At 37.7% G+C, this 13332-nt stretch overlaps 1 protein-coding gene across 1 annotated transcript in view; it reads left to right on the top strand.

Moving 5' to 3' along the window:
• LOC138988257 (craniofacial development protein 2-like) overlaps positions 1–13058 on the top strand; it is a gene marked incomplete at its 5' end in the record, with an annotated part of 52385 nt that extends 39327 nt beyond the window's left edge. The window contains 1 exon segment of the mRNA XM_070372895.1: positions 12981–13058. Within this exon segment, the coding sequence (XP_070228996.1) occupies positions 12981–13058 (78 nt within the window).
• Between the last annotated feature and the right edge of the window lie 274 nt (positions 13059–13332).

Below are 13332 nucleotides of genomic sequence, written 5' to 3'. Positions count from 1 at the left end.
ACAGAGACAGACATTATTTTGGGGCTTCCAAATCACTTTTTGAAAGTTGAATTTTAAGCCAGCTTTTTCATTCTTCTTTTTCACCTTCATCAAGAGACCTTTTAGTTCCTCTTCACCTTCTGCCATTAGAGTAGTGTCATCAGTGTAACTGAGGTTATTGGCATTTCTCCCTGCAATCTAGATTCCAACTTGAGCTTCATCAAGCCCAACATTGTACATGGTGTACTCTGCACAGAAGGCAAATAAACAGGGTGACAATATACGGCCTTGCTGTACTGCTTTCTCAATTTTGAATCAGTCCTTTGTTCAATGGCTGGTTTCAACTGTTGCTTCTTGACCTGTATACAGATTTCTCTGGAGGCAGATAAGGTGGTCTTGTATCCCCATCTCTTTAAGAATTTTCCACAATTTGTTGTAATCCATGCAGTCGAAGGCTGTAGCATAGTCAATGAAGCAGAAGTAGATGTTTTTCTGCAATTCCCTTGTTTTATCTATGATCCAATGGATGTTGGCAATTCGACCTCTTGTTCATTCTTTTTTAAATCCAGCTTGAAAATCTGGAAGTTCTCAGTTCATGTGCTGTTGAGGCCTAGCTTGAAGGATTTTGAGCATTTTTTTGCTTACATGTGAAATGAGCACAATTGTGTTGTAGTTTAAACATTCTTTAGCATGTATTGCCCTTCTTTTTGATTGGAATGAAAACTGAAATTTTCCTGTCTTAATGGTCACTGCTGAGTTTTCCAAATTTGCTGACATATTGAGTGCAGCATTTTAACAACATCGTCTTTCAGGATTTGAAATATCTCAGCTGGAATTCCATCACCTCCATTAGTTTTGCTTGTAGTTATGCTTCCTAATTGGAGAAGGAAATGGCAACCCACTCCAGTATTCTTGCCTGGAGAATTCCAAGGAGCCTGGCAGGCTACAGTCCATGGGGTCACAAGAGTCAAACACAACTTAGTGACTATACAATCAACAACAAATGCTTCCTTTTTTTAATTAATTAATTAATTTTAATTGGAGGCTAATTACAATATTGTAGTGGTTTTTGCCATACATTGACATGAATCAGCCAGGGGTGTACATGTGTTCCCCATCCTGAACCCCCCCCCACCTCCCTCTCCATCCCATCCTTCAGGGTCATCCCAGTGCATGAGCCCTGAGCACCCTGTCTCATGCATCGAACCTGGACTGGCGATCTGTTTCACATATGATAATGCCCACTTCACACTCCAGGATGTCTAGCTCCAGGTGAGTGACTACACCATTGTGATTTTCTGGGACATTAAGACATTTTTTGTATAGTTGTTCTGTGTATTCTTGCTACCTCTTCTTAATCTCACCTGCTTCTGTTAGGTCCTTACTGTTTCTGTCCTTTATTGTACCCATTTTTTGCATGATATGTTCCCTTTGTATCTCTGATGTTCATGAAGAGATCTCTAGACTTTCTATTGTTTTCCTGTATTTCTTTGCATTGGTTACTTAAAAGGCTCTCTTATCACTCCTTGTTGTTCTCTGGAACTCTGCTTTCAATTTGGTTTACTGTTCCCTTTCTCCTTTGCCTTTCACTTCTCTTCTTTTCTCAGCAATTTGTAAGGCGTCCTCAGACAACCATTTTTCTTTTTACATTTCTTTTTCTTGGGCATGCTTTTGGCCACCACCTTCTGTACAGTGTTACAAACCTCTGCCCGTAGTTCTTCAGGTGCTCTATCAGATCTAACATATATGTAATGATATATATATATATATATATATATATATATATATATATATGAAGTGAAGTGAAGTCGCTCAGTCGTGTCTGACTCGACTCTGCAATGCCATGGATTGTAGCCTACAATGCTCCTCCATCCATGGGGTTTTCCAGGCAAGAATACTGGAGTGGGTTGCCATTTCCTTCTCTATATTATATATATAATTATATATATATTCCTTCTCTATATTATATATATAATTATATATATATGATTTAAATCAAAATAGAAACAGCTAGATTCAGTGGCAGAACATGAGAGTTTCCTGAAAAGACAGTAATATAATAATAAGCTTAAAAACTTCCCCAGATTTCTCCCTTGATGCATTTCTCAAACTGACTGAAATAACCAAATGGAACATATTTTACATTATTTTATTGTACCCATGAGCTAGCTTCAAAATTATTTAAAGTTCTGTTTTTGTCACTTTACTCATCACTGTTTACCATATATTCATGTAAATTAATGATGAAGGGGAGGGTCGGAGAACTGACAACCTGAAGCCTGCCTACGAACCCACCAATCAGACAAATGTTTATTAATCCTGCATTACTGTGTACTCCCCATGTCTCTTGCACTACAGTGAGAACAAGGAATGCAGTGATTACTGTAAAATACATTATCCCTGCTGCTAAGGTTTAGGAGAGTAAGTTTGAGAGAGCAAATACATAAACAGATTAATAACACTCCTGGAACTATGTTATTTTCTTGAGATAACAAAATCAATATAGTCCTTACCTCCACAAGATGTTCTTTACCAAGGTTTTTTACAGAAATGGATAAAGATATATCTGAGAAAGAAATTATGACTAAGATCAAATGAGTCTGATCCAGCAGAGTTTTATCTCATTAAAACTAGAGGAAAATGATGATGTCAGAATCGATTTCATTCCAGAAACTCAGGACTATGGAAAGGGTTTGGAGAAAATGGCAGACTGTGTGTGAGTTGAAAACATAATACCACCAGAAAGCTGTATCATTTGGGTCCAGGCTTCTCCATTGAGAGATACACATGGTTATCATACAGCACAGAAGATGGGAACTTACTTTGTAGAAACACCTTTGCCTGCTGGGATCAGCAGATGTTTACCATGAGGTTAGTTTGAGGACACACACCTAGCAAAGACCCCACTCTGCAATGGGTTTCTAGATCTGGGATGCTGAGGGTGCAACAGGAAAAGTTATGGTGTTAGCATGGCTCTGAATTTTCTCTTGGCATTTTAGTGACCGAGGCAAATAAGATTAACAGTGTGCTTTGTGTGTGTGTGTGTGGTGTATGAGAGAGAGAAAGAGAGAATTGGAGACAAAGAGACATAGAAAGACAGATACACAGGCATACAGACAAAAAGATATTATCAGGGACTAATACCCTGGGATTTCTTTGGAAGGAATGATGCTAAAGCTGAAACTCCAGTTCTTTGGCCACCTCATGCGAAGAGTTGACTCATTGGAAAAGACTCTGATGCTGGGAGGGATTGAGGGCAGGAGGAGAAGGGGACGACAGAGGATGAGATGGCTGGATGGCATCACCACCTCGATGGACGTGAGTCTGAGTGAACTCCGGGAGTTGGTGATGGACAGGGAGGCCTGGCGTGCTGCGATTCATGGGGTCGCAAAGAGTCGGACACGACTGAGCGACTGAACTGAACTGAACTGAATACCTTAATTGTGAAATTTGAATTAAAGAATTCAGGATATATAAAAATAAGAGCTTGGGAATTACATTTTATAAAGATTAAATTAAAACAACAAATATAGTTTGTATAGCCTTAAAAGACAAATATGTCTTATTTTATATCTGAGAAAAGGTAAGTGAATATATAGCATCAATGAGCAAAGCATGTTTTGAATAGTAAGTAACTTGTCAAATACCATTTGTTTAAATAGAATTCTGAGTAAAAGTGAACATCTTAAAAAATTTAAGGTGAATATCATACAAGTAATATTTTGGGGGGCTCCAAAATCACTGCAGATGGTGATTGCAGCCTTGAAATGAAAAGACGCTTACTCCTTGGATGGAAAGTTATGACCAACCTAGATAGCATATTGAAAAGCAGAGATATTACTTTGCCAACAAAGGTCCATCTAGTCAAGGCTATGGTTTTCCAGTGGTCATGTATGGATGTGAGAGTTGGACTGTGAAGAAAGCTGAGCACCGAAGAATTGTGCTTTTGAACTGTGATGTTGGAGAAGACTCTTGAGTGTCCCTTGGACTGCAAGGAGATCCAGCCTGTCCATTCTAAAGGAGATCAGTCTTGTGTGTTCATTGGAAGGATTGATGCTAAAGCTGAAACTCCAATACTTTGGCCACGTTATGCAAACTGCCAACTCATTGGAAAAGACTCTGATGCTGGGAGGGATTGGGGTCAGGAGGAGAAGAAGACGACAGAAGATCAGATGGCTGGATAGCATCACCGACTCGATGCACATGAGTTTAGGTGAACTCACTTGACTTTCCATCCCAGGATGTCTGGCTCTAGGTGAGTGATCACACCATCATGATTATCTGGATCGTGAAGATTTTTTTTTTTGGTACAGTTCTTCTGTGTATTCTTGCCACCTCTTCCTAATATCTTCTGCTTCTGTTAGGTCCATACCATTTCTGTCCTTTATTGAGACCATCTTTGCATGAAATGTTCCCTTGGTATCTCTAATTTTCTTGAAGAGATCTCTAGTCTTTCCCATTCTGTTGTTTCCCTCTCTTTCTTTGCATTGATCACTGAGGAAGGCTTTCTTATGTCTCCTTGCTATTCTTTAAAACTCTGCATTCAAATGGGCATATCTTTCCTTTTCTCCTTTCCCTTTTGCTTCTCTTCTTTTCTCAGCTATTTGTAAGGCTTCCTCAGGCAACCATTTTGCCTTTTTGCATTTCTTTTTCTTGGAGATTGTTTTGATCACCACCACCTGTACAATGTTATAAATCTCCATCCATTATTCTTCAGGCACTCTACCTGTCAGATCTAATCCCTTGAATCTATTTGTCACCTTCACTGTATAATCATAAGGGACTTTATATAGGCCATACCTGAATGTTTTCACTAGTGGTCTTCACTACTGTTTTCATTTTAAGTCTGAATTTTGCAATAAGTATTTCATGATCTGAGCGACAGTCAGCTTCTTGTCTTGTTTTTGCTGTCTCTATAGAGCTTCTCCATCTTTGGCCACAAAGAATATAATCAATCTGATTTCGGTATTGACCAGCTGGCGATGTCCATGTCCGTGTCCATCTCTTACGTTGTTTGAAGAGGGTGTTTGCTATGACCAGGATGTTCTCTTGGCAAAACTCTCTTAGCCTTTGCCTTGCCTCATTTTGTACTCCAAGGCCAAATTTGCCTGTTATTCCAGCTATCTCTTGACTTCCTACTTTTGCAGTCCAGTCCCCTATCATGAAAAGGACATCTTTTTTTTTTTTTTTTTGGTGTTAGTTGGAGAATGTCTTGTAGGTCTTCACAGAACCGTTGAGCTTCTTCAGCGTTCTTCAGTTAGGGCATAGACTTGGATTTTTGTCATGTTGAATGGTTTGCCTTGGAAACTAACAGAGATCATTTTGTCGCTTTTGAGATTGCACCCAAGTACTGCATTTTTGAGTCTTTTGTTGACTATGACAGCTACTCCATTCTTTCTAAGGGATTCTTTCCCACAGTAATAGATACAATAGTCATTTGAATTAAATCCACCAATTCCAGTCCATTTTAGTTCACTGATTTGTAAAATGTCGATGTTGACTCTTGCCATCTCCTGTTTGACTACTTTCAATTTACCTTGATTCATGGACCTAACATTCCAGATTTCTGTGCAATATTGTTCTTTACAGCAATGGACTTTACTTCCATCACCTGTCACATCCACAACTGGGTGTTGTTTTTTCTTTGGGTCACCCTCTTTATTCTTTTTATAGCTCTTTCTCCACTCTTCTCCGGTAGCATATTGGATACCTACCGACCTGGGAAATTCATCTTTCAATGTCATATCTTCTTGCCTATGGTTTGTTAATATCCTACCAGTTAAAACTCCCTTAATAAGTACATTTCATGGCCCCATGGCTCCCTAATAAAATGGGGATTTTAACGATGGCTGTTCTTACCAGTGTAAAAGGATATATCACAGTAGTTTTGAGTTACATTTTTCTAATGGTTAGAGATAATATTGTATATTTATGTGGTTTTTAGCCATCCATATATTTTCTTTGGGGAAATATTTATTTAGATCTTCCACCCATTTTTTGTTTGGAATATTTGTCTTTTGATATTGAGCTGCAGGAGCTATTTGTATATTTTGGAGATTAATCCATATTGCTTGCTTACTTTGTAAATATTTTCTCCCATTTTGAGTGTGGTCTTTTCATTGTGTTTATGGTTTGTTTTGCAAAAGTGCCTAAGTTTAACTAGGTACCACTTTAGAAGATAGAATATATTTGTCAGAATGAAAATTAATGTGTAAGATTAAAAATTTGAAAAAAAATGTTATTAAGGTAAACTAGAAAAAGCAATAAATATAAAATGATTTCTAAAACATATACCAGAAAACTTGATTCTTTAAATTTAAGATCTGATTATTTGAAAAGAATTTATAATGTCAACCCCAGTGTCTCTATTTGAGGGAGAAAACAGAATGCCAGAGGCATACGTTCTTACTCAAATTTTTTTTAAGTTTCCATTGATCTTGAAAAGTATGGGGATGAACAATTTTATAAACATCAGGACATTAAAGTATGTTAATGATTTAAAGACGACCATGTGTTTGCCAGTCTGGAAGTGTCTGGGAAGCATGCAACAGCAGCTGCTTCCTCTAAAACTAACAAAGTGGGGGAAGGAAAATTATGTAAGATTGCCTTCTGGCTGGCCTCCCATAAGAGAACTGACTTTCTGAAAAACTCCACAGACACTAACCAGAGCCCTGTGCTTCAGGATTTCAGTCTCAGTCAACAGCAATGTTTGAGTCCAAGCTCCATCCCACCTGGATGGTGCCTGATGCATCCTCCAAACACAGGCTCTACCAGGCCACTGAGCTGCAGCTGTGAGCCTCAGACATTGGAGTGTTATAGGTCTAGGGGGAGGCCATTTTCCCACCAAACATAAAGCCTGAGATGGGATGATGGGCTAAATCATACTTTTTTTCCCCTCCATATCATATTGCTTGTGCCCTGTACTCAGTCTCACCAGGGAAAGAGCTAGTGTTTCCTTGTGTATGCTCTTTCAAAGCCCAATAGCCAAAGGTTCCATGTCCAGGATCTGATGTCCAGACCCATTGCCCATATCTCTGTGCACTGTTGTAGAATGCTTTGTGAATACTATTGTTTTTATCACTTAAATTTTTCCCAGTTAGTGTTAATGCTTCATGAATTCAACACAAAAAATTAGAACAGAATTATAATTTTTGCTATGAAAAATGAGTCATCAAATCACAGGGAAGTGTTTGGTTTCTTTGGCAGGTTTCTGCTCTCAAAATTTCTCTGTGCATCATTCCCTTCCTACCCCCTTCCACTACCCCTCCTTATTCCTTTCCTTCCTTTCCTACCTCTTCCTTTTCCAAACCATGAATGCTATTCATTCTCTTTAAGTTGAAGATTTTTTCCCATTTCCTCTAAAGCACTCAAATATAAATGAATCTTTTTTTCCACACATACTCCTAAAACCTTAGTTAATATTTAGCAATATATACTGTAATATCATTTTGTAGAATTACTTAGACTTCTTTATTTCTAAAAATTTTATCTCAAATTTCTGGCAGAGAAGTATCACTAGATTTTATGTCTTCATTAAAAAGGTTGTAATAGCAGTAGTATTTGTGATAGTAGTATTTATCAGAAACCAGAGCAAGGGTTTATAGCATCTTATTTAAATTAAAAAGGAAAAAGATTTTAAATAGTCTTTATTACTCAAAATTATACCCAATCATTAGCCATTTAGCCACCTATGTCTCTGTTTTTTCTTCTTAAATCATTATGAAATGATATCTTACATTTGAATCTTTTAATTATTTAACTTTATAACTAGATAAAGTCTCAAGTCCCAGACCATTCTGTTCTACCTTTTGGAATGGTTTTAGGAAAATTTTGTTGCATAGTGAGTGGGGAGAGAGGATTAAGGAAAACAGATGAGGGAGTGAGTAATGGGATGAGACAGGTAATATTAAACTGGCAAAAGACAGGTTAATGATTGGAATAAGAAAACTAGATGGGGACAATATGAGACATAGATAAGAAAACATGTTTGCTTGTATAAAATGATACTGTCTATAGAGATAACAGAAAAAATAAACTGATTATCAAATGACAAAATTTAACCTAGATTCACATAAGTAATTTAGTATAAAGAAAGATTTGTAAGGCTTGAGTGAGGGAGGGGAATAAACCTAAAGGAACTGCTAATTTCAGTGCCAGAGTGTGCAGAAGGAAATATAAAAATATTTTTTAAATGATTTTACTAACAACAAAATACCAGAAAGATAAATTAAGAAAGTGATTACATTTACAATGGTATCAAAAAAAAAAAAAATACTCAAGGATAAACCTACTTAAGAAGGCAAAAATCTGTACTCCAAAAACTATAACATGCTGATGAAAGAAACTGAAGAACACACAAATGGATAGAAAGATACACCCATGTTCTTAGATTGGAAGAATTATTATTGTTAAAATGACACAAGGCAAGCTACAGATTCAATGCAATCCTATCAAATTATCAATGCCATTTTTTCACAGAACTAGAGCAAAAAGTCCTTCAGTTTATATGAAAACACAAAAGACATCAAAAAGTCAAAATAATCTTGAGAGGGAAGAATGAAGCTGAATGAATCAGGCTCCCTGGCTTCAGACTGTACTACATAGCTACAGTAATCAAAACAGTATGGTACGGGCACAAAAGTAGACACATTGATCCATGGAATAGGACAGAAAGTCCAGAAATACATCCAGGCATTTATGGTCTACATAAAGGTGCTAGTGGTGAAGAACCAGCTTGCCAACACAGGAGACATAGGAGATGAGGGTTCGATCCTTCTATTGGGAAAATCCCCTGAAGGAGGGCATGGCAACCCACTCCAGTATTCTTGCTGAGAGAATCCCATGGACTGAAGAGCCTGGTAGGCTACAGTCCATAGGGTCACAAAGAGTTGGACACGAATGAAGCAACTTAGCATGCAGGCACACTATTGACACTATGTATAAAATAGATAACTAATGAGAACCCACAGTATAGCTCTGGGAACCCTACTCAGTTCTCTCTGGTGACCTAAATGAGAAGGAAATCCAAAAAAGAGAAGATATATGTACATTTATTGTGACTCATTTTGCTGAACAGTAGAAACTAACATAACATCGTAAAGCAACTGTATACTAAAATAAAAATTAAGTTAAAAAATATACAGTGGAGGAAAGACACTGTCTCTTCAGTAACTGATTCTGGAAAAGCTGGACAGCCACATGTAAAAAACTGAAATCAGAACATTTTTTAAAATATTATATATAAAAATAAACTCAAAATGGACTATACCTAAATGTTAAAACCAGAGACTCTAAAACTCCTAGAGGAAAACATAGGCAGAACACGTTTGAGATAAATTGTAGCAACATTTTTTTGGATCCATCTCCTAGAGTAATGGCAATAATAACAAAATAAGCAAATTGGACCTAATCAACTTAAAAGCTTCTGCACAGTAAAGGAAGCCATAAACAGAAAATCCAACCAATGGAATGGGGAAAAAAAATATTTGTAAAGATGCAACCAACAAAAGATTAATTTTCAAAATACACAAACAGCTCATACAACTTATTGTAAAAGCAAAAACAAGCAAAAAACAACCCAATCAAAAATGGGCAGATACACTATATAGACATTTCTCCAAAGAAAACATAGAAAATGCAAAAAGACATATGGAAAGATGCTCAATATAGACAATTATTAGAGAAATGCAAATCAAAACTGCAATAAGATATCACCTCACTTCAGTCAGAATGGCCATCTTCAAGAAATCTACAAACAATGAATCCTGGAGAGCGTGTAGAAAAAAAGGAACCCCACTATACTGCTGATCAGAATATAAACTGGTGCAGTCACTATGGAGAACAGTATGAAAGTTCCTTTAAAAATTAAAAATAAAGTTACCATATGATACTGCAATCCCACTCTTGGGCATGTATCCAGAGAAAAGATATACACAACCCAATTTTTATTGCAGCAATATTTTCAATAGCCAAGGAATAGAATCAACCTAAATGCTGTCTAGGATTGTCATAGCTTTTCTTCCAAGGAGCAAACATTTTTCAATATCATGGCTGCAATCATTGTCCAAAGTGATTTTGAAGCCCAAGAAAATAAAATCTGTCACTTTTGCCATTTTCTCCCCATCTATTTGTCATGAAGTAATGGGACTGAATGCTATAATCTTAGTTTTTTTAATGTTGAGTATTAAGCCAGTTTTTTCACTCTCCTATTTCACCTTCATCAAGAGGCTTTTTTGTTCCTCTTCACTTTCTGCCATTAGGATAGCGTCATTTGCATATCTGAAGTTATTGATATTTCTACTGGCAACTAGATTACAGCTTGTGATTCATCCAGCCCAGCGTTTCACATGATGTACTATGCACAGCAGTTAAATAAATAGGTGACAATATACTGATTCCCCAATTTTAAATCAGTCCATTGTTCAATGTCCATACAAGTTCCTCAGGAGACAGGTCATCTCTTTAAGAATTTTCCACAGTTTGTTGTGATTCACACAGTCAAAGGCTTTAGCATAGCCAATGAAACAGAAGTAGATGCATTTCTGGAATTCTCTTGCATTTTATTTTAACCAATGGATGTTGGCAATTAGCTGGAGACGAGAATGGCAATCCACTTCAGCATTCTTGACTTGAAAACTCCATTCCATATCATTTAAAAGTCTACAAATAACAAACGCTGCAGAGGGTGTGTAGAAAGAGGAAAACTTCTACACAACTGATGGGATTGCAAGTTGGTGCAAACACTGTGGAAGACAATATAGCAGGTCCTCAGAAAACTAAAACTGAATTACTTTATGATCCAACAATATCACTCATAGGCATATATCTAAACAAAACTATAATTCAAAAATACATATGCATGCTATGTTCATAGAAACTCTACTAACAATAGACAGAACATAGAGACAGGCTAAATGTCCATTGACAAATGAATTAATAAAGAAGTTGTGATACATATATGCAATGAAATACTACTCACCCATGAAAAAGAATGAAATAATGCCATTTTCAGTTACTATTATAACATAGATGCAACTAGAGATTGTCATACTAAGTGAAGTTAAGTCAAAAAGTGAAAGACAAATATCATATGATAAAATATATCCATATTTTTATATTCCATATAAATCTAAATCACAGAGATAGAGATCAGAATTGTGAGACGGGGGAGAGGGTTATGAGAAAGATACAGTGGGAGGTCGGGGTTAGCAGATGAACTATTATATATAGAATGGATGAACAACAAGGTCCTACTGTATAATATAGGAAACTATAACCAATCTCATGTGATAAACAATAAAAGATTGCAAAAAGAATGTATATATATATATATAATATATAATATACATATATACATATTATATATACACATATACAAGTGTATATATATATATATATATATATATATATATATGAGAGAGTCATTTCCTAGGCAGGTTGATAAGAAGTCCAGATGTCCCCAAGGAGAGAGGGGTCTGGAATTCTCAATGAGGAAGAAAGGACAAACTTTTGTGTCCTTCTACATTCCTTAGGATTATATAACAATAATGTATCCTGTTTGAGGACAGTCTCTGGAAAAAACCTTCTGGCTAATCCTGTTATCTTAAGGTGTAAATTATGGGAGTAGGTCTAGTGAGGTCTTTACAACCTCCAGACATTCTTTTGATTCACCGTAATAACTAATTAGAGAGTATATAACTTCATGGCTAACACTAGCAAGGGGGTACTCTTTCTTCCCCCTTCTGATGCCTATGTCAGAAGCTTTCTCTATCTCATTTATACTTTAATAAAACTTTATTACACAAAAGCTGTGAGTGACCAAGCCTCGTCTCTGGCCCCAGATTGAATTCTTCTCCTCCAGAGGCCAAGAATCCCTGTGTCTTTTCATGTGTCAGCAACAAGCTTTCATCTTGGGGTCTCATCCAGGATTCTTCAGGACAAGGTAAGGATGCTTGGAGCTCTAGTTCTTTGTTCTCCTAGCGAACACGTTTTCTGCTGTACTTTACTAACTCTACGGTATGCTTGCGTGGATGAATGAAATGCCCTGAGCGAAGCAAATGAGGAGCCCTGCTCTGTGGTTCCATGGTGACCTCATACGGCTTATGGCAGAAACCTGTCGGGGGTTTGTACCAACTTGCCAATGCCAAGAGGCACCCCATGTCTCCTTTGGGGGACTGACCAGAAATGGGCAAAGCGTGTGGACCAAACTCTCCTTTCTTGGTCAAACTTTTCAGTCTCTTTGACCATTTCGTAACTCCTTGGAAATTAGAAGTACTAACCTAATCTGTTGGATTATAGACTTTTAAGGGATTTGTGATCTACGCTGTTACTATGTACTATGAGTTAGGTCCCAAACTTGGATTGGTAGTCAGGAAGCGCCTAGCCTCGCTAGGCATGGAAAGTTTGGAAGCTAGATAGAGCTCTAGCTCCAAGAGCATCTCTGAGGTTAAAGGTTACTCAGATTGGAACTACAGTGGATTTTTTTTTCCCCATTGGTAATGCTGGCTCTTAGTGGACCAGAGGAGACTCTTATACTGGTGTGGTGATGCTTAGGAGGCTCTTATACTGGTGTGGTGACGCTTGAAAGGAATATCTCAGTTTTATGTTCATATCAGTCTTATTGTGGTCAAGAATATACAGTCATGCACTGGCACTCAGGTGAGAAATGTTTTCCCCAGTGGTTTAGCCTGGGAGGCATTCCAGAAGGTTACTCTGATTGCACCCTGGGTGGCATCAGAGGCAAGCAAGGTTTCAATGGTGAGGAGCTGGACGTCAGTCAGGGATACCATCAGGTCTACCCCTGGTGCGTCTCCATCCCATCTTGGGGGTAGAACCAGGAGGGACGAGTATGTTGCCTGCGTCAGTAAGGGACAGACTAAGTCCGCCCAGGAAAGAAAAGCTTTGGTGTAAAGTCTGTCTACACCCCCATCTAGAGCAAGGAGAGATGCCTCCTGTAGAAAGAGGGTGCTGGTTTCTTTTCTCTCTCTCTCTCTCTCTTACAGATGGGAGCTAGCAATTCCAGCCTCACTCCTTTGAACTGTATCCTGAAAAACTGGGATAGATTTGATCCCCAAGCTTAAAGAAAACAAACCTGGTCTTTCTATGGGATACTTCATGGCCACGGTATCCATTGAAGGATGGCAAATTGTGGCCAGTTGGAGGGTCTCTAGACTGGTTCTGTAGAAAACAAGGAAAATGGGTAGAAGTAGCATATGCGTTGCCCTTTTTCTCTTTGTGAAATATGCCAGACTTATGTCCTAAGGGTATAGATTTGGGTGTGACACCTTCAGCTCCCTCCTGTCCTCCTACTTTGCTAGATGAGATGGAGGACAGGAGACAAAGAGATAAAGAAAA

The sequence above is a fragment of the Bos mutus genome, chromosome 6, assembly GCF_027580195.1.
Source record: "Bos mutus isolate GX-2022 chromosome 6, NWIPB_WYAK_1.1, whole genome shotgun sequence".
Lineage (NCBI taxonomy): Eukaryota > Metazoa > Chordata > Mammalia > Artiodactyla > Bovidae > Bos > Bos mutus.
This window is presented reverse-complemented; position numbering and strand designations above follow the sequence as displayed.